This window comes from Gymnodraco acuticeps, unplaced genomic scaffold, assembly GCF_902827175.1.
Source record: "Gymnodraco acuticeps unplaced genomic scaffold, fGymAcu1.1, whole genome shotgun sequence".
NCBI lineage: Eukaryota > Metazoa > Chordata > Actinopteri > Perciformes > Bathydraconidae > Gymnodraco > Gymnodraco acuticeps.
The window spans coordinates 5,388,759-5,415,678 of NW_022990274.1; the positions used below are offsets into that span (position 1 = coordinate 5,388,759).

Below are 26,920 nucleotides of genomic sequence, written 5' to 3' on the forward strand. Positions count from 1 at the left end.
TGCCTTACTTTGAAAATAAATGTTTTCCTACTTTCATTTTTCTTAGCTCCACACAGCAAATTCATATTTCTAAGTGCTTTCATGTCAATTCACGAACATATGATACATTAAATGATTGTGAGGATGATGATTAAAAATCGTCTGAGCCGGGTTGCATTTCCTGATGAAAAAACAAACCGATTGTTTTTTGTAGAATTGTAGTACGCTAACGTGGATTAAACAACATTATTTTGTTAAATAAAAACATGGTGAAGTTTTGTAAATGATTACATGTCTCTTATTTAGCACATGATGTGATCCTATCCGTGACATATGGATCTTAACAAAGATCCGCCATAGTAATCAGTAATCAATGCTCCCCCTGGTGGATCCATGATCCATTGCAGCTGGTTTTATTATCATTTATCAAGGGGGCGCATCAAGTCATGCGGGGGGTTTTCCTTTCTGCGAGGATGGACTCCGTGCCGATCACGACCCCACTGCGGTAGGGACGTCCGAAATGAGGTGCTACATCTGTAGCTAACACGAGGTCTACTTTTACCTAGGTTTTAGTCCCTTGGTGTCTTGGCATTTGTTTCTCTCCCCACTGTCCCTTATTGAAACAGAATGCGTGGAGTGGATCGATGGGGGTGGTCCGACCCACAGGGTGTGAGTTGGGGGAATACAGATTTTTATTTGTGTTCCAGACCTGGTTAGACCTGATTGCTTTACTCCCCATTACCTCTCAAAGCCTACATCTTGCTTCTCACATCTCGATCAATTGTCCAGTTGGTCCCCGGTGATGCCAAGCCAATCAAACGCTTTTCAAATGTTCCCCTACACAATAAAAGCCCCCCTTCACTGCCTCCCTTTCCACCAGCGTTAGCTAGATTTCGTATAAAGCCAAATGAGTGATCCTCATATTAAGATGTTGGCTGATCATACCTCAAAGAAAATCAAATAAAAAACATCCTCAAAAGAACAATGTGCCTTTGACTTCTCCCATGTGCTTTAGCAACGGGACTCGGTTGAGGGATTTAGCGCACAGAGATTATTAAAATAACATTATCCCCGGAACAAACAAAAACCGCACCCAAATAAAAGATAGTACACTAAAAAGGGTGGATTACCTTTCAGTACAATTATCAATATACATAGCAGAGGAGGATGTGGGATTTGGGGATTATCTTCGCACGCTATTCCAAAACATAATTGAGTGGAAGTGTAATTTTGAAATGTGTTTGGAGCTGCAGTTTGAGGGAAATATAGGGTGTGCTGCCTGTATTTAGTCCGTCTGTCTCCACGGCCTCACTTCACCCCCGAGTGAACACCTGCCAGATTAAAGGCTTCCGCTGAGTGTTTGCAGGTGTTGTTGTGACTTTGGGAGTGATTGTTTGGGGCTCTGACCTTGGCATCGGCCCAGGTGCTTGACCTCGATGCGCTCCTGCTTCTGACAGGACGCCTCCTTCACCTGGCAGGGGTTGTCGTAGGAACGTCCATCTGAGGCACACACCTGGTTGAAACTGATGTGGGAGCAGTCGATGTTGCAAACACACCTGCGGAGCAAAGAAATCACGTCAGAGTGGTACGCTTCCTGGAGTTTTACTAAGTATCTATGTCAAAGTCAAAGACGTCATTGGGATATGTGAAATGGAACACCCACATTCAGATGTTGCCTGAATCTATGGAGTGCTTTATTCAAGGGGTTTTCAAAGACATGACCAAACATAATCAATCACGATTGAGTTTGTGTTTGGGCCATGGCTCAGTTTGACATTTAAAGCAAAACTTAGAATGTTTTCTCTGGCATGATTTGACATAAGATGATTTCATTATTTTTCATAGTGATGTTTGTTCGTTGTTGTCACCTTTTAAATTAAATACCCCAAAAACAAAACTAGTCCAACTGCTTAATGGTCCCAAATTGTGATCAGTAACATAGGTCCTTAATAGTTAAGATATAATAAACAATAAGACGTTGCAAGGGAAAATAAAAGGTACAAACTAAATGCATTTAAGAATAAACTTATTCAGAAGTTGTCAGTCATTTAGTTCTTGATTCTGACAGAATTGTGTGTTTGTTTTTAAGACCATCTTTGGAGCCACCAGTGACAGTGGAACAGAGTTGAATGGGGTAGACAGAGGGGAAGACATGCAAAAATGGTCCTGAGGTTGGATTTGAACCCGGGGCCTCCGCAGCGGGGAGTGGGGCGCCAGGTCAACCGAGTGAACTATATGGCTGCCCGACTTGTGTGTTTGTTGGACTGCGAGGGACAGAGACTGAAATTCGTTCGAGGATTACAAATGAGACCAAAAAGAACTAAACAGTACAGCTTGCACTCAGTCAGGACGTTGGACCGTGCATAGTAATCCTGTGCAAACTGGGTTTTGGCACATTCAATCTGACACAATAGCAAAATGGATTTAACTTTGCAAAACGCGACACAGAGGGCTGGATTGACAAATGATGTATTCCTACAATGGCAGGAAGCAATTAATAATGAAAGAATTGTAGATAACACAGCTCCACATTTTTTTTGTGTTGCAGAGAGAATTCTGGCCTCAAAAACAGCCACCAGTCTAAAGCTGTCATTTATTTTAGATAACATTGAAAATAGCTTAAATGGAAAATAATAACTTAAGGGTTAATACTATCATAGTTCGCACTGAAACAGCTTGATGGAAAACAAAGTCAGTGAAGATTGCAGAACAGCTTGTTTCTGCTTTTACACTGTTTCGTTTTAATGTCCTTCGACAAAACCCACTCGTCTGAGACATTCTAAAAATGATCTGGGAGAAGACGAGGAGGCTCGCAAAGCTCTGGCTCCGAGGCCACAGGCATGTCTGGTGTATTATTTTGGGAGCTGAGCACTAAAGTGTGGCCTACATTACCTTCAAATGGAATGGAAATGTAAAATGTGCAGTTATTTCCACAAGCTAGTTATAATCACTGATAGCCTGTTTAAAATGCATTTGCTTCTCGCGACCTATGATTACTCTAAGTGCAAGTTGTTCGATTTAAAGTTTGGGAACAGTCTAAAAGTCAAATTAAAAGTGTGCTCGTTTTTTGTCTTAGCTCCTTACAACCATATAATTTGTCTCCTCTGTAAATTGAATCAGTTACCTCCCTTTCCATGAAGCGGAGGTATCTGGTGTGATTTAGAGACAGACTGTAATACATTCATTCATCAGTGACACCGGCGCTTACTTGATACTTTTAGCTCTCGCTAATTAACCAGGCAATTTGCTGTCGCACCACAATTTTCTGTGAAATGTAAGTGTGACACATTCTGTATTTGTCTCTGTGTGTGGGTTTCTCACAACTGCACAAAGGAGAGTTAGCACGTGCACCTGCGTGCATGTGCATTCACGTCTGTGTGTGGCAAACATGTAGTGTGACCCTTAAGTTTATGTCAAGCCTGATCAGCAGAAATTACACCCAGATTGCCTTCCTTAGACAGTTGCTGCTGAGTAGCGCTAGATTCTGTAATTATAAATCTGTCATTATTCTCCCGGTCTTTTCATTTTCCCATGGTGCCTCCATCTCAGTAAAGCACAGGCATTCAGCTGTCTTACAACGCCATTTGCATACACCCCACGTGGGCTGCCACCGACTCAAAACAGTGTGCCCACACACACACAGACGCCTTCTCAATCAGCCATGATGATTCGTACTGCTGACATTGACGTTGATTGAAACGGCGTGCAGCGAAGCGTGGCAGTACTCAGCTACTGTTGTAATGATGGATCAGCAAAGTAAGAATGATGTGAAGAAAGGCTTCGTTGTGTCTCAGAGGAGACACAGAATTACCTGCCGCTGCACAGGGTCACACAAAGAGACTCTAACAACACAGCTTAAAGGGTCAATTCACCCACAATATATAAAACATATACTTCTTCTTACCCCTAGACAATTTAATGCCAGTTTTATTTGCAGAGGTTTTGAGATATTTGCCCCAAGACCTCGCTGTCAACGGGTATATATGGAAAAAGAGAAATAGTCTGAATTAACTGTCGACGGCATTTTCTGTGTATTATCCTGAGAAAAGAGGATACTGTCCAGTGTTTCCCCCATTGTCTTGGAGGGGCGCTGCGCCCCGCCAACGGAGCCCCGCGCCCCCCTGAAATTCAAGGTGTTTAAAAAAAAGGAAAAGATTAGGCTATAATTCTTTTTTTTTTTAATAATTTTTTTTTTTTATATATATATTTATAAAACGGACAAGTCAAATCAAGCAATCTGATTGGTTCTTAGCCGTGATATACTGAGCGTATACCACGGGTAGAATTGTAAGTTACTTTTCACAACAAGTCAGTATCCCTCCGCGTCTGAGAAAAACAGTATACAGTTGGGCTGAAAAGCAACAATTTATGGCTTTACAAATTGCACACATTCACATTAACTGCCCAACTAGAGGTGTACAAATGACTTAAATAATTGGCAGCACTGATACCTAACCACATATCCAACACAAACTCTTTGTGACACATGGTAAAAATTGATTAAAAAAAACAATATTTTCAACACTCTCACTCCGTGTTCCTCTGCTTCTAATGTGTTTGTCACAATCTTTTTTCACATATGCCTGCCAAGGTTTTATCCGAAAATAAATCCTTCAATTAAAGTAAGCTCAGACTCTACCATGTACAACACAGCCTGACATGTTTCCATTAAATTCTCAGCGTGCAAAACACTTATTGTGAAAATAAATGTACCGCTGGCAATATACATCCTGCAACAGGTGATTCCCCCTTAGAAGTTTGGTTCAATTCATATATTGAAGCCCTAAACTATTTAATTTTCAAGGACCTTACATATAGAAAACATGTACACATGCGAAACTCAGGTTTCTGACCTGGGTAGGTCGACACAGTACTGATTTTGCAGGATTTAGGCAAAAACAAGTTCCCAGTTAACACTCCTTATGTTTATGGTTTACAGTGTCACAGTAGACATACTTTTCTTGAGTATCTCTCATTCAGTATTTGATTAAAATACAATTTAAAACATAATTTTCTCTTTGCCTTACAGATTCGGCATGGTAAAAATATAAACATGTAGTTTGAAGGCAGCTAATTGGTTGATACAAAATTGGCTTTAAATCTCAATATATTGTATTGTTGCCTTAGACAAGGATGTCATGTTTTTGGTTGGTTGGTTTATTTGTCTGTGAGCAGGATAACAAAGAAACAGCTGTCTCCATTTTCATGGAACATAGACTAGAGAGGAACCAAGTTTGGAGCAGATGTAAAATCAAGGGGATACACAAATGATGTATTCCTTATGGAAATGGACCTGGCGGCATCTGCACTCTCCAAGTGTTCTTCAACAAAGGTACCTACTATCATTTTTGTATCACTACAGTATATCTAGAAAAGTATAAAATCCTCTAAGAGGGATAGATCCCACGTCTCCCATTGTATTCGGGTGGATGCAGATACCACACAGTAAAATCCCAAATGATCTGCACAGCTACTTACCAGGAGGCAAGTGCGATTTCTAACCTTTAAAGATTATAAACCACAGACTCAAATTTTCGCAACAGCCACCCTCAAGACTAGATTAGGCATTTAATTAAAGTCTCTGCGTTATCATAAAAAGTATCTAAATTAGAATAGTTTTATCATGAAAGGCGGCAGTGAGAAGAATTGTGAGGAACTGAGAATCAGAGGAAGACATCTTAAGAGCTTCTGAGCTAAAAGGAAATGTCCACACAGGGGGTATAAGCTTTGCACTACACACATGTACGCTTTTATGCACATCCCCCCCCCCCCAACAGCCTCCCCTCGTAAAGGGCTCTCAGAGTCTCGGCCCATCCCAAGAGGCCGCTGTTGGTCGGTGGATGATGTCTGGGCCTCATACATTTTTAATGAGGCATCTCACTTTCCCCACAATATGCACTATAGCGCTGGACTGCAGTGCGTCAACACATCCTAATGCTCCTCGCACACACGTCTGAACACCTGCAGACAGGCGTGCACAGACATATACATGCACCGCTATGTGCTAAACCTCGTTTTGCCAAATCACACACCAGATCATTCCTTCACACATTCTGCTGAGAGAAGAGAAGTGTTAGGTATGTGTGTTAACGTGTGTAGTACCTATAGTGTGTGTGTGTCACATGTGCGTGAGAATACTGTCTTAGCAGGATGTGTTGTATTGATTAGTTCACTGCAATTATTCCCCTCCCATCAACGCCCCCGCGCCCCCAGACTGTCTGCTGGCTACCAATGGAAAAGGCCCCTTTACACACATGTAAACATCACACACACACACACACACACACACACACACACACACACACACACACACACACACACACACACACACACACACACACACACACACACACACACACACACACACACACACACACACACACACACACACACACACACACACACACACACACACACACACACACACACACACACACACACACACACTGAGATTTTCATCATCCTTAGCCTCACATTTCACTGTAATCCTTTGAGTGAGAGAGAACAACAGAAAGAAAACATTATATTTATTTACATATGTATTCACATGATTTAAGGAAGGACACATACCAGCAATAATGCTGGGGTGATTGGTGGAACTAAATGTTGTGAAATCAGGAATCATTGTAGGAGATCTGTTCTGTCTACCGGGGATGGACCCTAGGGCCCGAGGGGTCAGGGGGTCTTGGCCTCTGATTGAATTGACTGTTGCTGTAGCATTTCTTATTGGAAATGCAATTAAATGACTACAAAGAGACCCAAAACAACTACAAAGAGACCCAAAACAACTACAAAGAGACTTAAATGAGTGCAAGATGCCAGAAAAACAACTACAAAGGAGTGCAAACTGACCAAAGAGAGACAAAACAACACTGAAGACATGACAAATAAGCAGAAAGAGACACAAGTCAAACGAGTCAAACAACTAGGGATGAAATACAACCATCAAAAAGCAAAAATACCGTCAAACCACAACTTCAAAGAGACGTTAAATAAGTGATGAGATTCAAATCTTACACAAAGGAAACAGGAAATGACCACAAAAAGACGTTATTCAACCACACAAGAAATGCAAAATGGATTAAAAGAAAAGTCTAAACTACCACAATTATTTATTGGCTCCTTGTTTATCAGTAGCGTGTTGTGCATGTCTTAGCCCATTGTCTCACAATGTCAGTAATGTGAGGAGGGCTTCCTGTGTGTGTGTGTGTGTGTGTGTGTGTGTGTGTGTGTGTGTGTGTGTGTGTGTGTGGCTTCACCCAACTCAACAACAATAAAAGCAGTCTCCCTACTCGCCTGTTGGCCTGTGACTTGTCGTCTGTCTGTCTTTTTATTGAAATTCCCTTTTGCCCTCCATAGAATGAGCTTTAATAAGGACACAGGTGCCAGCTTTGAAAGGCCCTCTGCTCTTTTTCCCAAGAGGAGTAAACCCAGCGTACACACAGCCCATCTCTTTGACTGTCTCGCTATTTGCTCCTCTCCGGCTTTAATTATATCAACACTGATGGGTGCTATTGATGGGTTTGAAAGCATGGGTTTTTCTGGGTAATTACAGTTTTACACCACAAATGGATCTAAATGGCTTTTGGCGACACTTTATTGATCCTTCAGGGGTAAATTGGTCTTTTTTGTCCAACTGAGTACACACAGCTACAGAAGGTTGATGTAAGGATAGCAACGCTTCACCACAGCAGGGGGGCAAACAAGTGGTTCAACCTACATAGACCCTTTTCTTCACATCACTGAGCACATTTTTATTTTTCTTCCAATTTATATCCAGATTGTAAGTCTTGAATGATTGCTATTATTACGTTGTTAAATTACAGACCATGTTACACATTTTTTTTTAATGATGATTGCTCTGAAGAGTAGAGCGATGGTTTCTTTCTTTATCGACAATATAAAATGTTGTCCATGCTACCATCAGTTACAAGTGTCTTATTTTGAAAAGTAAGGCATTCATTTAATGTTTTTTTTTAAAGTCCTTTGAGCTGTGAGCTGCTGCCCACATTTTAGAATAAATTGAAAAAGTTAATGTTGTGCTCAATCAGTCAATCAAAGCTTTTAAGGTGGGACAGGTGGTTTTTCTGTACCAAAGACGAAAAAAATTGCCATTAAAATGTTGAAAAGCGTCGACAGAATCAACAACAATTTAGCTGACACTTTATCCAAATCAACACACAAAGTGCAATCAATTAGGACGCAAACAAAATACAGCGTTAAATAAGCCAAACCATTTTAAGTGCACAAACAAAAAGGAGAAATTTGTCTTTTGTAAGATTTGTATTGGCCAATGGACAATGTGTGCTTTTATCAATGGCAAACATCGTGTTAAAATCATCAATACAGCTGCAAGGGTCCTTGTTTTATATACAATACTATACAAGGCAGGTGTGAAAGTCCGCTTCTCTGATGCGCACCAGACCACAGTTCGTTACATTGTTTCATTTTTCAGAAGGTTCGGTTTGCGTTCACATGGGCAAAACTCAAACGGACTATAAACTTTAAACACAAGTCATGTGCTCGTAACTGCTGTTCAACCATTGGTCAGACATTAAGGGGGTAAACACGCAAATCCCGGCTATTTCTACCGGAGCCTCCGCCATGGAGCATCGGCACTTTCGGCAGGTTATTCTCATGCTGCTGTTAATCTGGAGATCAACAGACACTAGCGGCCCGCGCATATGATTTATATAATCAGACAACGTCCGTTAAAAAAACATTATAACGTAATGAGAGACGTTCTGCAGTAAGGAGGGGCGTTTTCACCAACGACAGGTGTTCTTCTTTTATGTAGCTGACGGAGAATTTTTGGTGTGCAGGGCCCCGTCTCAGATCGACTATTGTCATTTCCTCGCTCCTCGGTCTCACCGGAAGTTGATTTGTCTGCGCCATCTTGAGTACCGTCCCATGACACTTATTTCTGCCGGAGGACCGAGGATCGAGGAGCGATAATGGAGGAGCTATAATCGAGGAACCAGCAGACCATCCTCCGATGAAATCCACAGATACTCGCCCCGCCCCCTTACTGTGTATCGCTCACTGATTGGACGAGGCAGTGCATGCACTGATCTGATGCTTCTTGACATGAGTCGTTTCCCAGCGGAGTGAAGAAAATACATGAACCTCACGAGAGTCACTCCTCAGTTAAATACCATGTTTTGTTTCAATTCATGTATCATTTAGTTACAAATATGTGATATATCTGAACAACAAAGTGGTCAAAAATCATTTTATTCATTTATTGGAAACATTTTCATGATCGCTTTTTCGTTTTACATTTTCATTTATTGTCATTTCCATTCAGTCAGTCATTAAGTGCTATTAAAATGTTAATGTGCTACATATCCACACAAACACACAAAGTGTGCAATCCAATGAATGTTAATCTAACTGGGTTTTGATAGATAACATATCTCTTTTTCTTCTCTCAATTACTTTATTTCTATTGTGCACTCTAATCAATATTAATCAAACTATTGTTCGTTTATACATTTTAAGAATGGCGTTTATCTTTTTTGAGAATGAGTTCTTATTTTATTTTATTTATTGGGGTCTACAACAGATGATACAAATGTTTGTGTCAGTAAATGTGAGGCGGGGGTGTTTGTGAAAACAACGGGGACAGAGCAGAGGCCTGTACTACGAAGCTGGATTTTCGCTTAGCCGGCTAACTTCAGGGAAAACTCCGGCTTTCCGGTCCTACGACGCTGGTTCTCTTTTTAGCGGGCTAGATCTCCATGGTAACTTATGCTGTGCGGCTAACCTGCTCCGGAGCAGGTTAGGTTGCAGGCTAAGAGATCAACTCAGTGAAAGCACCGCCTGCTGACCAATCAGAGCTCAGTGTGCGGAGTTTAAAGCGATCAAGTCATATTACAGGATAAAGGAAATACAGAAAAACTGCCGTTGCAGGAAAGACGGCCGGCAAAAATCACCGACTGTGTGAACGTGAAAATGAATAGAATATCACCTCCATCTTCAGAGCAATCTGACTATTATAACATTAGCGTTAAGAAAGCTTGACGTCGATGTGTCCCATTATCATTCATATCACATCATATCACATCTCCTTATCTGAGTCAGCTGAGCCGTATCTGGCCGTGCAACACTCACAGTGTCACATACTGTATGCAGAAGTATTATTTTAAGCAACACATTAAGTTGACGAAACACTCGAGACAAATGTAATTAAAGTCAGATCGTGTTTTAGACGGGGCAGTGATATCATAAACCTGTTAATGTACGCATTCAAACACTTGTTCCTTTGCCAGCTGTATTCACCTTGCAGGTGCAGACTATGTGGCTTTTATCCTGGATAAAGTGTTTGAGTCATGGATGTTTAAAGTTTAACTTCTTCATATGTCTAATATTATAGTTGACTTTTCATTCAGGAAGTATGACGCTGCGCTGTCAGTACGCTTCTCCATGTTTTTGATTGGTCGAATGCTCCAAATACCACCCCTTTCATATGAACGCGCACCTAACTAGATAGGACACGGCTGGCTTGAGCGATCTAATTGATAACCAGCGTCGTAGTACCGTTTAGCGACAGCGCGTATGTTTTGGATTATGCCAACCGGCTAACTCAAACATATCCAGGTTAGGAAAATCCAGCTTCCTAGTACAGGCCTCTGCTGTCAGACGAACAGCTGTGCGGCGTCATCACAAACGGACGTCGCTTCACGTGACGCTCCGGAGGAAAGGACGTCCCATTGCTCTTAAAACTAATTTCCCTGCTTCTCGTGGTTTCCTTTCGTCTCTCCATGCTTCCCTGGTGGGAGAGACACAGGGAAATTACGCAAGTGAGGGAAGCAAGGATTTAATTTAACCGACCTGAGACGGGGCCCTGGTGTGAACGCAGTCCGCACCAAAACAGGAAGCGTAGTATTTACCTGTCACAAGAACGTGGATGTCTTCAACAATCTTTAGCGAAAGAGTCTTTCAAGACATCCGCGGTTGTTTAGTTAAAGAGTGAAGCAGAATGAAGTGTTGAACAGTGTCGTGTAAAGTCAAAATGCTCCGTCAACTACATAAAAGTAAGAACACCTGTCGTCGGTGAAACGCCCCTCCTTACTGCAGAACGTCTCTCATTATATGTGTTTATAATGTTTTTTAACGGACGTTGTCTGATTATATAAATCATATGCGCGGGCCGCTAGTGTCTGTTGATCTCCAGATTAACAGCAGCATGAGAATAACCTGCCGAAAGTGCCGATGCTCCATGGCGGAGGCTCCCGGTAGAAATTGCCGGGCTTTGCGTTTTTACCCCCTTAATGTCTGACCAATGGTTGAACAGCATTTCCGTGCACATGATTTGTGTTTAAAGTTTATAGTCCGTTTGAGTTTTGCCCGTGTGAACGCAAACTGAACCTTCTGAAAAATGAAACAATGTAACAAACTGTCGTCTGGTGCGCACCAGAGAAGCGGACTATTAGGTGTGAATGCGACCTTAAAATGTCAACTCCTTTATAACAGAATTTAAGTTAACTTCTCTTCTGACACAGGTTCTACGTCGGTTGTAAAAAACATCGAGAGGAGGGATATATCACTCTCAACTAATTGGTTAAGGAAAATGAAAAACTGCTCTCCAACAGAACACGACTGACTTGGATAAAACGCCAGTCTGAATGATGAAGAGACAACAAAATGGTACTTCAGTCTGATTATCAGACTTCCTTTAGTTCTACATACCCTAAAACACTCAGTGTCTGAAACATCACTTTCCCGTCACCTTGCTTTTGATTACAGTCAACTCTCCACTCATTCTTTGATTAAGTGACGGTTTTGTTTGATTAAGAATCAGCTTCCGCCTGATTGGAATAACCTGTCATTTTAATCAAAATGATCCTACGCTACGCCAGCGGTTGGCTGCTGTTTGATGAAAATTACCTGCTGTTGGTTTGCAATCACATGTCTGATTATTCACCAGAAACATTCTTGTCAAAACACCGTGGGGCTTTTGAAGGATTAAAGCGTAGTTTCCATTTTACATGAAGGCATGCTGAAATATTCATACATCTGTTTATGTGAAATGCTTTTTTAACAAGACACATCATTGACTTTGGCTGTCTCTTTTTTCTTATCCATTGTTTTCCATTGGAGTAAATGTTCTTCTATATATATTGTGTAATTGCCTTTATTCCATTTATGCTGCACATGCTTGAGGCTCCATTTTCTTTTATGTTTTCCGCTTTGTGTTCACCCATCATCGACAGTACATCACACTGTTTGTGACCTTATGAATTCTACCTTGGGGGATTAAAAAATGATCAATAAATCCATTCCTGCGTTTTAGGAGAATATTAAGGCGCATTTGTGAAAGTGGGTGGCATCAAGAGGAGTGGACTCCAGCTGTTTGGTATTTGCAACAAGGCTCAGAAAGCATCATGAAACCATTCGTTGGCATTACGGTTATTGCACACTAGGGTCCATTATCTTTCCATTACATCAGGCAGTTTGATAGAGTCATACTCTCAAGGCACTTCTAATTTCTGGCGGTACAACTGGGATTTCTTCCTTTTGCTGATACCAGCTGATCCTTCTTCCACAACAACTCAGTAATGTTGGTTCATTTAAGCTTCATTCATGCTGTACAAGGCAAAAACACTGAAGCTACGGTCTGAAAACAGTTCATCAGTTGAGCCTTCATTTAATTGGACGCTTCCCCCCGCGGGAGCGATAACATTACTTGCATCTGTTTCATGTGCAATAAATGGTTAAATTCATGACAAACGTTATTTCATCGCTGAACTAGTTTTCCCCCTTGTGAGTCAAAGTCATTTTTGGCCTGACATTGGCGAGTCCTGTAAGGATAGTAATTGGATTTCCAGAATAAGCGAAAATCTCTTTTCTCTCTGTGTCCTGCTCTAGTAATTGGGGTTAAATGAAATGGTCAACCATGCACTAAACCTCAGTGGGTGTTCAGCAGCGAATGTCTTCCGTATAAAAAGAAGAGTTCTCATCTCAATTCTTAGTGTGCAAACTCACTAAAAAGTCTCAAATGACAAACAAAGGAGGTATTTATTTTATAGAACAGGTTAAAAAAGATGTCTCAACATGACCTTGACAAAACATTTTTTTGTGTTGAACTCACCAAACATCCTCTGCGTCCACATCGCATTCAGCCCCAAACTGGCAAATATCGCAGGTGGACGTTTCCTTCTGCGCCGTTTCAGCTGAGCCATCTTCTCCTAGAAAAGGCAGAAAGAGAAACTCTGTAATCATCCGAGACAGATTTGTTAGAACGCATCTGTGACTATATTTGTCTTTCGAGGTTCATTCAGAGGGACTCCAAAGCAGTAACAAAGGCCCCTTACAATGCATCTCTCAAAATGCAAAGTGACCGTGAGAATCATCCTTGGACAACTCAAGCACATTTATATTCTGCCATATCCCGCCATAATCCCACACAAAACCATCTCCTTCATCCTTTCACTCCTTCCCCTCTCCTCCACCCTCCACTGCTCTTCGCCTGACTCTCATCCATCACTCCCAATATCCCCGCTGATCTATCTGGAGTCCCTCTTTTATTTCATCACGCTGATTTTCTTGCGCTGTGAGTGCGACGACTCCTTGGCCGCGGTGAGGGTACTGGCATCAGGCTTATGGCGGCTTAGGGACCCCGCCGGTGCATATCACGCCTCATGAGCGGCCAAAGGGGGAGAAGGAAGAGGGGGAAAAAAAGCAATCTGGCCAATCTCAAATTGCATTCTCATACCACTGAGGACTCCTCAAGTCTCCGCACACTTCCGCTCTTCTTCGCTTTCCCCTCGGCACTCTATTTTTAAACTTAGTAGGGCCCGTGAGGACTACTATGGAAAAGAAGACAAAGAGGTTCTACTTGGCATCATTTCCACATGTCATATCTTTAACAAGGTATATGCAGGAATCCTGAAGTCAGATGTAATTCCTTTTAAGACCTTTTTTAAGACCCTTTCCATACATTTTAAGACCTCATCGCCACTTTGAGTTTTAACTGGTTACATTGGCGACACACTTTACCTCACATTTACTATATAAAATATTGATTGTGCTTCCTCCTTATCTTCCAACCATTTGGACGCAGACTTGCATTTCTCCATAATGATGTTGTTTAACAACCGGCGTAAACGGACCTTCGCGCGCTATCAAGCAGTGAGCGTGCGATGTCCTGTTCAGATGACGTCAAATCCAACGGGATGCCATAAATAAACTACACAGAATCACACTACACACCTACGCAATGATTACATTCAGGCAGACTAGAATACAACCTCTTTGGACAATTTATATACTTATTGAAAACAAGATACAAAATGTAATACCTTGGAAAATGCTGTTTAATACTTTTTAATAGTCTTAATTTTCGCTAAATTGATTGATCAACTTTTAATACTTTTTAATACTATTTAATAGCCTTAATTTTGGCTAAATTGATTTATCAACTTTTAATACTTTTTAAGGCCCCGTGGACACCCTGTTTAATCTCCCCAACAGACTTCGGCTACCATGCATTGCTCCCTTGTGTGGCCTCTTTCATTTCCCCTGCTGAAGCTTTTGTTATTTCTTGTGATCTCTGGTGACATGCTGGATGAATTGGAAAGAACTCTGGTAGAGAGGTTTAACCTGATCTTCTGCTGTCTAGCTTGAGTCTGGTTTGACTCTTATTTTAGGGTGAAAGCCGGTTAACGTGTCTTAGTTGTCGTTCACAGTTGAATCCAGTTTGCTTGTGACTTTCCTCTTCATAACTCTGGACTCTTCTCAAAAGATAACTAGCTGCTTTTTGGCAGAAATGAAGGTAAAGGTGTGAAGGTGTCTGAAAATAATGGCCTTTTAGTTATAAAAATAATTATGGCTTAAAGTTTCACGGCAATGTAGAGGTAGGTTTTAAATTCTCCTCTGTCCTTGTTAACTTTTGTATTTATATATATATAGTCAACCACATCGTGTTTCTTTTTAGTCAAGTTTTAATTGACTAAAATGTGGGCATTATGTTCTTATCTTAGTCAAAGAAAACCTTATCAGTTTGAGTCTTTTATTCAAAGAAAATGGTGAAAATGATTGAGTCATCAGATTATATTTAACATTTGAGTAAATCTAGTCTAGCAATAATGATTAAAATACATTTGTAATGTTTGGCAATTTTTTTTTAATGAAAGATGCATTGTATACTCCTGAGTCCTCATGACTGTGGTCATTAGTGATGAGCAGCGAGGCGAGAAACAGTGAGACATTTTGGTGAAAAAATAACTGTATTGTATTTCTGCTTTGTTTTTCACAGTTAGTGTTGAATGACATTGGTGCTGTAATGAAAACAATGGTGTTATGTTCGCAAAATTAACACTAAGTGCAGGCAGAAAGAGCAGCAAAATTGTCTGAGCACTGAAACATAAAAAAGAAGGAAATCATGTGTTAATATTTATGCTGTTGAAGCTACACTGAACAAAAATATAAACGCAACACTTTTGTTTTTGCTCCCATTTTTCATGAGATGAACTCAAAGATCTAAAACATTTTCTATATACACAAAATAACCATTTCTCTCAAATATTGTTCACAAATCTGAAAAGATCTGTGATAGTGAGCACTTCTCCTTTGCCGAGATAATCCATCCCACCTCACAGGTGTGGCATATCAAGATGCTGATTAGACAGCATGATTATTGCACAGGTGTGCCTTAGGCTGGCCACAATAAAAGGCCACTCTGAAACGTGCAGTTTTGCTTTATTGGGGGGGTCTGGGGGGGGTCCGAAAACCAGTCAGTATCTGGTATGACCACCATTTGCCTCACGCAGTGCAACACATCTCCTTCGCATAGAGTTGATCAGGTTGTTGATTGTGGCCTGTGGAATGTTGGTCCACTCCTCTTCAATGGCTGTGCGAAGTTGCTGGATATTGGCAGGAACTGGAACATGCTGTTGTATACGCCGATCCAGAGCATCCCAAACATGCTCAATGGGTGACATGTCCGGTGAGTATGCTGGCCATGCAAGAACTGGGATGTTTTCAGCCTCCAGGAATTGTGTACAGATCCTTGCAACATGGGGCCGTGCATTATCATGCTGCAACATGAGGTGATGGTCGTGGATGAATGGCACAACAATGGGCCTCAGGATCTCGTCACGGTATCTCTGTGCATTCACAATGCCATCAATAAAATGCACCTGTGTTCGTCGTCCATAACATACGCCTGCCCATACCATAACCCCACCACCACCATGGGCCACTCGATTCACAACATTGACATCAGAAAACCGCTCACCCACACGACGCCACACACGCTGTCTGCCATCTGCCCTGAACAGTGAAAACCGGGATTCATCCGTGAAGAGAACACCTCTCCAACATGCCAGACGCCATTGAATGTGAGCATTTGCCCACTCAAGTCGGTTACGACGACGAACCGGAGTCAGGTCGAGACCCCGATGAGGACGACGAGCATGCAGATGAGCTTCCCTGAGACGGTTTCTGACAGTTTGTGCAGTAATTCTTTGGTTATGCAAACCGATTGTTGCAGCAGCTGTCCGAGTGGCTGGTCTCAGACGATCTTGGAGGTGAACATGCTGGATGTGGAGGTCCTGGGCTGGTGTGGTTACACGTGGTCTGCGGTTGTGAGGCCGGTTGGATGTACTGCCAAATTCTCTGAAACGCCTTTGGAGATGGCTTATGGTAGAGAAATTAACATTCAATTCACGGGCAACAGCTCTGGTGGATATTCCTGCTGTCAGCATGCCAATTGCACGCTCCCTCAAAACTTGCGACATCTGTGGTATTGTGCTGTGTGGCCTTTTATTGTGGCCAGCCTAAGGCACACCTGTGCAATAATCATGCTGTCTAATCAGCATCTTGATATGCCACACCTGTGAGGTGGGATGGATTATCTCGGCAAAGGAGAAGTGCTCACTATCACAGATTTTTTCAGATTTGTGAACAATATTTGAGAGAACTAGTTATTTTGTGTATATAGAAAATGGTTTAGATCTTTGAGTTCATCTCATGAAAAATGGGAGCAAAAACAAAAGTGTTGCATTTATATTTTTGTTCAGTGTAGTTTCTCTTATATCACCTAGAACTCTAGACCTGCACTTATGATAATGTAGTGTCTTATGTTGTTAGACTCTCCCCTTTAATATAAATGTCCTCAACCTTAAGCAAAATGGGTACAATTCCCCTTCTAAACTCACGAATGCAACACATACTTACAAACCCATGTTTTCTAATTCATATACTTTCAAGGTGTGTTGTCAGAGTTGTTCAAGTCTTCGGATGTGCATGACAGTTCAATTACTTGGGCTTGTTTTGTTGTGTCGCATTACAGTTTAAGGTGCTGTAGACTCTGGGACCGCTGACGTAAATGTAATTTCCCTTATTTCCACCCGTCATGTATTTTGCGGTGTGTGAAATGTTCACAGGGCTTTGGCTGGCACCGGAGCTAGTCAGTCTCTTGAGCTGTTCAGTGCTGTCAAATGATCAGCTCCACGAAAAGGCTTGTAGGTAGGCAAGCATGTAAGCTCTCCCACGACTCTCCCCTCCTACGAGAAGCTGAACACGATTCTGTAACGCCTGCTCGTATATATCTTCATGTGTGCTTCTACAAATGCCAACATTGTCTTCTTTCTCTCTTTTTTGTTGTCCTTTGCTCTCCAACGCTACATCTCGTATGCAAACTCTCACACACCCTCTTCCCCAGATCCCCGTGCTGCAGGCACAATTACCGGAGGTGACTGGGGACAGGTAGTGTTTTCCACTCCTCAAATCCCTGATAGAGTCTCCTGTAGCACTAACACAACATCTTCCCTGTTTCTGCACCTGCTAATCCCTGGAATCAGGAGACACGGCCGGGTAATGACTGAAATGATTAGCCCATCCTCTGCCCCCCCGATCAAACCCCCACCAGCTCCTACATCACCCAGTATCGATCCTCGCTCGGGCCAGACCGGCGGACGAGCCTCCTCGGTGACTACCGTCCTACAGCCTCACCTTCATCTCTACCAAATCATGTCCTGCCTTTGTTCCTCCCCTGTCACGCAGTTCACTTTGATAAACGCTTCTTTAAGTGTGTAGATTTCCAACAACAGGAAGAAGGGAAAAGAGAAAGTAAAGGCAAGAAAACAAATGAAGATGAAGTCACCCAAGAAGAGATCAGAGTGAAATGATGTTTTTAAGGGGAGATGAGCGGGATAACAGATAAAACGACAGAGTAGCAAAAAGTAGTGGATCATCCACATAGAGCTTCCTCCAGGGGTTAAAGAGTGACTTTAATCCCCTTACTGGTGTCTGGAGCTCGGACATGCTGTTAGGAGGAGATACCCGCGGTGAGTAGAAAAAACATATACTATCAGTGTTCTGAAATGTTAAGTTTAAATATATAAATAAGGCCTTATCTTATGAAATATGTTCTAAATTGCACAAAATAGAAATGTTAACATTAGATAAAGCTTGTTGCCCTATTATGGCGCATTTCCACTGCAGCGGGTAGCCCCGTTTAAGCGTCCTTAATCGTCCTCAAGCGGCCAGGCCAGTTTTTGGTGGCCTTTCCATATAGCCTAGCACCGGCTAGTGGGTACTTTTTCCCTCTTTTTCCGGCCCCATAAAATCGTGGTTCTATCAGGCCAGGGCCAGGGCTGAACTAGTGACGTCAACACTCTCGACTGCTGATTGGTCAGAGAGAATCGTCACAAGATCGCGCGCGAGATCATCCCTAGCGTCGCATATATATCTAGAAGCAAGCTTGCAGCATTTATACACAGCATTTTTGTAAACGGAGGAGCTACAACAATGGCAACGTCAAAGAAAAGCACACCGTGGTCGACCGAGGAGGTGACGACGTTCCTACATCTCATTGGGGATGATAAAATCCAGCGGGAGCTCGACGGAACAACAAAGCCGATCGCCCCGCCTACACTACGTTGCTACCCCAGGTCCTAAACTGTAATGGAAATGCGCCACGGCCTCGGACGGCCAGCGAGGCAGCCCGCGAGGCCTGAGCGAGGACGCTTAGGGACGCTTAAACGGGGCTACCCTGCTGCAGTGGAAATGTGCCATAAGAGTCAAAGATTTCTACAGAGGGAATCATTTATAATATATCTATTTGTGTCATGATTTTTTTAATCAAATGTTCTTTAACTCATGATTAAATTATCTTTTATAAATCTACGGATGCAAACAAAATAAGTAAAATAAAAATGTTGACATGTATCTTGGACGTTTTCTTTTCACTAGAAGGAAGAATGTTAGGGCAGCAAAGGCTTTTGAGCAAATCATGAAATAAACATGTTTTTGCCAGGGGTGTAAATATTCATATAAAACACAACACAATTCAACACTGTGACATATACGGTTTTTCTCTACCACTTGAAGTTGTAAAATAAAAGCAGGGACGGCCACTGTACTCCACAAACTATACAAATATCTGTGAATATGTCAAATCATTCAAATACATGCATTTTGAAAGATACAAGCAACACAGGTGCCCTTCTATATGCAAGTACATAATGCACATATGTTAGCTAGTGCTGTTAGCTAGTTCACTTATAAACAATCTCAAGGAACTCAAATTATTTATAGAACCGTCCTCCAGACTTCTCTTTTATTTGTATTTCCATACATTGAAGAATTAGGGTCATAGAGCCTTGGGATGAGTTTAAACAACTCAACTCCAACTCCAATACGATTCTCTGCACGCCGCCCACCAGGAATTTACTGTTCATGTCCGCCCATGCATTTGCATCGACTTTATCTGCAATCACAGCTTGCATTGAGTCGGAACACACCTTGACACGAGTTAATAAAAAGTACCAACAGAGAACAAGGATGTCACATCAAAAAATGCATTCAGAGGGAAGACGTTGTAATAGAGCTTCCCAAAAGTCATCATTTTGATATAAAGCATGGCTTTAAAATGAAGAAAAGCCACTGAATTGTATCAAGACTTTAGTGGGCTAAGATAAACAAATTGTAAAACTACATGACACGGCAGTAATTGTGCCTGAAGCAAACCCACAAAGAGCACTGGCTATTGAAGTAAAACTGTGCGTATTGGGGGTACACTTACATTAAACTGCCAAAAAGACTTAACCCATTGAATAACATTTGGAAAGAGACGTCTGTAAATCAGCGTATAATCGTATTGAAATAAATAACTACCCAGTAACAATGCTTTTATAGCCCTGATTTTAAATTAATAGGTTCAAAAGTTCTAAGATGTGCTGAAAGCCGAATCCATTATTTTCACTCCATTCATTTGACTGAGAAAACTCAAGAGGCCACGCTCTATGGGCCCAGATACAGTATGCGTATCCTAAATCTACAGTCGCTCTATTTTGGACTTTGCCACTGAGCAACCCTCATAGGAACGAACAAGGCCCCACCTCCGACACTGTACCCAGTTCTCTTTATACATCCATGGCCTGAAGATAGCATCAAGCCACTGTTGCCAGGGTGATTCACCTGCTTTCAGGCTGTTTCTATGCTCTAATGAAACCAAAATAGATAGTATCAAGAGTTCAAATTTCCCAGTCCTCAAGCAACCTTTCGCAGAGAAGAATGGGGGACTAACTGCAGTGTCCAATTCGTCCCCAAGCTCATCGACCTATTGACATAGACTCAAGGCTGTAACTGTTGCCAAAGGTGCCTCTACTGCATTGACACAAGGGCTGAATGTTCTTGTTTTTCTTATGTTAGTCTTTCTACGTCTTTGTCTTGCCCTTTTTTTTCCTCATCTCATCTTGCACAGGATATTACAGCTTATATTATGAGTACAGCATATTGTTTCTACATGAAGACACACGGTACTGTGCTAGCAAGACTCCCTGCATGCATTTACATCAATACTTACACGCAGAGAGCACAAAGAACAAGAGAGAGTTTTTCGGAGGGAGACAGGAAGAGAGATAATTCATTTGTGGCAGCATACGGAGAGAACAAGATCAAATGTTTTTGAATGAGCACACACCCATAAAAAGACACACACCCAAACACAGATAGGAGATTTAGGGCACTCTAGCATGCGGCTATCATACGAATGATGAATGAAGCCCACACACACCTGAAAAACAGAGCAGGACCACTACGACCTTGGTTGCAAACACACTGGGGAGAGGAGGAGAGGATAAGAGAGGCTGTGTGTGGCCGCTAAAACAGAGACAGAGTAAACCCCACATGGCCCTATTGTTAGTGAACCACCCTTTAAAACCGGTCTATGCTAGGGTCACAATAAATGTTTTTTACAGTGATTTATTCTAATTCCCTGAAGCTACGACCGATTGGTTTGGTTCATATGAGCAAGTGTTATAGCTATTATAACAATATGAAATTGGAAATGCAATAATTCAGCATTTTAAGCGAATAGGGTTATTGTACATGGAAAAATCCAATTTACAAAAAACGATCTTTAATGATACGATTAATCAATACAGAAACACTCGTGTCAAAACGTCCTTTATACAGTATTCTATTGCCTACCTTCATTGATATTTATGACACAAATATTGGAAAGCCCTTTTAGTATAACAGCAGAACCAATGACCGTAAGGTTGAATCAACACTCTTTTTGTAGGCTGTTAGATTGGAATGCATTAGTTGTATCTTTGTGTGCCGAATACATTTCCCCTATATCTATACCCAATTACATTGAGTGTCCCAATAGAGTTGTACACAGGCTACAGAATAATTGCATCATACCAGCGATATAAAATGATGCCTATTGGCAGCTGTGATAAATCTTACCAAGCGCTGTTTTCTTCCCGTAAACGGACATGTGATCCCTGAAAGGTGATACAGGAAGCCATTAACATGAGCCAAATAGCTGATAATGGCCCGGGATGATGATACTGAATCCATGATACGGTCACATTGTATCTTCATCACACCGCCATGCAGTTTGAACTCTTGACTTAGATATAGTCTTCTAGTTTTGCGCGGAGCTCCATTAAAAGAACACTGCTGACAATTAAACTATGAAACCCATCAATCAAAATGGCATTATCAATGGGCCACCGTCCCGAGTGGCCCATCTGACAGGGCGAGCTGGGCCAGAGAACACAAGAGTGCCAAATAACCCATACACATAATGGACATCAATATTGAAAAGATGACAGATGAAACTGCCGACAGAGACCAGGATTCAATTTCTATCCTTTTTTCTTTGTGCGGGAGAACATATCGCTTTTCACAAAGTCATTCGTCAGCCATGAAGCTGTTAAGGAGAATGTGAGCCTCTCCAAAATCTGAGCCAAGGGCTGTTGTTCCAGTGAAGCAAAAGACACAATTAATCAGGCATGGGGCAATAATGACCAATATAAATAATCGTACTATCAAAATTCTTGGTGGTATTGGCAGGGAAACACAAACTATGTGTCCTTGGGTATATGAAAGGCCTTGGGTATACATTTAAGTAATCAATATTATTCGTATTATTATGTAGCAGCTCACTTTTGACCAAAATAAAACCCATCCAGTAATATTTCAAAAACGCTGGAGAGCGAGGACACAAAGCCCTTTTTATTCATTATCCTTGGACAAAAAGACATCCAATATTGACTAGTTATTTGGACCAAAATGGATTAAACCATTTCAATCGGAACTTTGACAAATCAAAGAGCCGGCTTTTTCAATGCCCAGCCAATTATGGTGGGATTGACCTCTCATTCAGATCATATTGATTGTAAATATCCTTCTCTATAACAGCACATTCAAATAAAACAAGCAGCAGAAAAGCAGGGTTGTGTGCCGCAGAGAATGAGTTATGCCATTGGCTATGTTTGGCCTTAACACATCATAATCAAGGGTTAACCTCAGCAGGGTGGATTTATTTTATCCACTTTATTTTAAATATTCATAAGGAGACTGAGCTTCTGAAATAAACTCGGTGGGACCTTTAGAGAAGTATATTTAGGAGAAAACATGTTAAAATTAATTTGACTAAATGAGAATGCAACTGTTGGACACTGGCTAATGTATTTTGCACACAGCAGCTCAGACTTCTGACAAATTTGGCCTTTTGAAACTGTAGCCACTTCATTTTCAAGATGTCAGCTGTCCGGGCAGGTAAGCAGTCAGTGAAATACCTTCTATGCCTAAGCAAGAAACACAATGAGCATGCACATTAGTTTCAAATAGACAAGTTTAGCCTACAATGTTTGTTAGCATTTCTTTGTGCGATGGATCTTCGGGATGCTAAATCAAGATGGTAAACCCAGGAAAGATCAGCTGTGTTCATGAATGTTGGGCTGAAATCCTGAACAATCCAACGTATCAAGGTGTAGCTTCAGCCAGGTACAACCAGCATTGGTGGTGTGTGGCTGTTAACGAATCAACGAACGAGGTTCCCAACAGGGTCAGAGCCTTTCAGAATGGATTAAAAGGAGGAATTATGGATTTGAACCTTCATCTTTCCCAGCTTAGAGAGGATTAGACCATGCATTCTGCTCTCCTCTCGCCTGGATAGCTCTGTGACTGTCTTCCAATGCTGTCACCTATCTGCAGTCAATAAGAGCTGTGGAAAAGTGTGTTCAGGTTGCTCAGAAAACTTTTTAAAGCACACTGTGTCTACACTGTCTGTTTTTTTCATTCCGAACCAAGCATGAGAGAGTCAGAATGTGGTATACCTGTAGTTCTCACCATTGAATAATATACAAATTATTATATTCCAAAAAGGTTAAATTCAGAGAAACTAATTGTTCCACGAGAAACTTTATTGTGTCCTTATGGCTGGAAATTGTAATATATTTTAAACTTGTGCAAGTTAAAAATAAATATTTTGTTTTGTTTTACCGTGGTAGAGATTAAACAAGTAACATATGTGTTTATAAGTGAGTTTAAATGTGCTCGTATGCTTTTTTTTTAACTGACTAGTTGTTTCCCCTCCTCTTTCCAGTCTTAGTTAAAGGGGACATATCATGCAAAATGCACTTTGTGATATCTTTTATACATAAATATGTGTCCCCGGTGCTTCGGGGAACTCACGCAGCGTCAGAAAATACAACCCTCTCTCTTTTCCTCCGTACCCAAATCTTTTAAAAACGGGTGTACAACGAGCGGATAGAGATTTCCATCCGAACTGACGTGTTCATCCGTGGTGACGTCGGCTGTGGACCCACAGAAAGTTGCTATCAGAAACAATGCCTGACGTGTTTTGGACGTAATCTCGTCTTTGTTTACATTAGCAAGCCTCGCTAACACTCAGAGCTAAACTGTACTGTAGAACATGTGTTTAAAAAGCAGGAAATAAAAAAAAGAACTCACCTGGTGATAAACCCGCAAGAGAAAAAGCATTTGAGCTCCATACTGTTTCAGAAATAATCCTTGATGGTGGTTTAAACAGGATGGCGTTTTATCACAACCAAATTAACTTTATCTCCGGTAGAATTCTGATCAGGCATTAGCTCCGCCTCCTCTTATTTATTTATTTCAAGCTAAGGACCCAAAATCTGCATTTCTCTAACAGGGCTTCAAAAGAGGGGTATGAGCAATATGAGGCATGGCTACTATGAGTGAACTGTTTGGTATTTTAAAAATATGTTTGTATGTTTTTGTAGGTATGGCCCTACAATATATTTTTCAGATATAGCATGATAGGTCCACTTTAAGCTAATCTCATCACAGCCTTGCAATTACTGAGAGATAATGGCGTGATGTGATTGATATTGATCTACCTATCTGACTCTTTGAGTTTTGTTACAATTATATTGTATTATATTATAATAATATATTATATAATTTACTTTTTTTTTCTGAGAAAACATTACATATGTTACATAAGTAAACAATGACAAATGGTCAGTATTTAATGTAGTTTATGCTAGCCATAGAAAACATAACCTAAATGATTCAGTGTTAAATGTAAAGAATGATGTTCTATGGTATCTCGACCTGGGCCAGAAAATGTTGAATATTTTTGAATATGTTCACACGCAGCAAAGAGCAGACCTCTGCAAGTTTGATCAGAACATCAAATACCAAACAAGTCATCCATAATTTCTTGCTGTTTCTGCTTTCAATCCTAGAGAGATATCAGAGTTAGTTTCTTTTTATAGTATAGAAAGAAAAATCACAATTTATGCTCTGTGTTAATGTTGATTTATACCATATCAAATACAGTTTATGAGCTAAGCATAGGGCATATGCAATTTTGAACAGCTCAGCTTTAAACTAAAAGCATTTCACAGTGCCTTGCTTCAACAACAACAGGGTGTGGAATCAGCCTTTGTGCCTTTTTCTCTCCATATTTCCGTCAGCCCTATTTATGAACAGTCCCTTCCTGTGTTGTGTCCAAGACAAGATTCCTGTTTTAATCCGGAAATAAGCTGAAGCAGCCTAAAGCAAGTCACATTGGACTTCAAACAACACAGAGAGAAAGCAACGCAGGCTATTCCTCCCTAAAGAGGACACCCTCCTATTTAAAGTCTGACTTTACCAATGCATGATGGCAAAGCCACCGCCCTGGCCCACAGCACGCTCTGTCTATTCAACTGGAAAAATTAATAAACTGCACTAAATAATTCACGCCTTTGTTTCTTCCTAATTTCAAGTCTATTTAATATTAAATGAATGTTGAAGATAGCACAACCAAGAAATCAAAATGCAACGGATAACCATTATTTGGTCAATGTTTTTCTTTTTGTCTATCTCTTTACTACTACATCCTTTACTACATTTATGTGTCCCTTATATACAGCTCACAAGGATTTTGCATTTCCAATCCATATCTCACATCAGCATGCTCGTTGGAAATGCAATTAAATTCCCTCTCAGCTCGCACTAGCAGCTAGGCCTCTATAACGTTGGCATATTTACTCTCCGAGCCCCTGCACAATGTGAGGAAAATACAGGAATGAGCTGGCAGGGAGTAACAAGCATCCTCTCTTTCTCTGCCTCCATTGTTATCCATTCGCCCTGCTGGAAAATTGTGATGGACTCCTGTTTGTCGAGTGGTCCTTCTGCAAAAACATATCCTGTGCCATATGGGCCGCAAGTAGCACGTCTTGACCAATGTAGATCCTTACTGGACCGACACCTCATTGTACTGACTGTGTGTTGAACATATCCACAAAACTAAGCAAATAATGAATTAAAGTTGTCCCAGGAACACTTACACGGATATTGTGAGTAATGCTATTTAGAACTGACATGCGCTAATGTTTTCACCAGAATGCTACTCAAATACACATTTGGACATTTTAGAAAATGTCTTTTCTTTCTCGTTGAAAGTTGGATTGGAAGTTTGCTACAGTCTCATATCTAGGCATTATGGAGTGCTGAGACGATAAAATAGCATAGCTTAAAAACGAGAAGCGAGGTAAGCTAGCTAAAATGTTTTATCTAATTCCGTTCACCATCCGATATCTTAAAATGAGAAGTTGTATGGAAAGCTACCTGAAGTCTTGTGTCATTGTGAGCAAAGCTAGGCTAGCGGTTTGTCCACTTGTTGTGTTATCAATATCTTATGGGGGGTAAACTTCTACGAAATGATCTTTTATTTAATTTTAAATGACAAGGACTCAAATGTTACAATTAGAGTTGTACATATCAATCCAGAGCAGACCCAGTACCTTTAAGTATGTTTAAGCTTTTAAAAAAAGCTAAATAAAAAAAGGCCTTTATGCAGAACCACCTTTTTGAATGAAGGCTAGGTGAAGCACAAGTTATCTTTGAAACTTGAATAGTTGTATTTTTTTCATTTCAACAAGTGTGGTTGCTATCCATGTTGCTAGTTCTGGTGATTCTTTTGTCAAGGTGGTGCTGGTGTCTATATTAATGGCTCAAAGTTCAACATAAACAAAGACCCCACTCTAAGTAGAAGCTGAGGCATATCTATATTTTGCGGCTTACTGGTTCCGAGCATTCAGCTGTGAACACAGCAGACCCCTATTCCTTTCTTTGCAGATGGTGAGCCCACATGGCAAACGAACAAGACAGAAGCTGACTAATGACTGTAAACTAATGCTACGTTTGACCAGCAAAG

General features: G+C 41.1%; 1 protein-coding gene across 2 annotated transcripts in view; it reads right to left on the reverse strand.

Moving 5' to 3' along the window:
- tmeff2a (transmembrane protein with EGF-like and two follistatin-like domains 2a) overlaps positions 1–26,920 on the reverse strand; it is a 117,012-nt gene that overhangs the window by 10,512 nt on the left and 79,580 nt on the right. For both annotated transcript variants that reach the window (XM_034221396.1, XM_034221395.1), the window contains exons 5-6: positions 13,073–13,169; positions 1,387–1,535 (exon numbers count right to left, since the gene is read on the reverse strand). In XM_034221396.1, the coding sequence (XP_034077287.1) occupies positions 1,387–1,535; positions 13,073–13,169 (246 nt within the window). The remainder of the gene's footprint in view (positions 1–1,386; positions 1,536–13,072; positions 13,170–26,920) is intronic.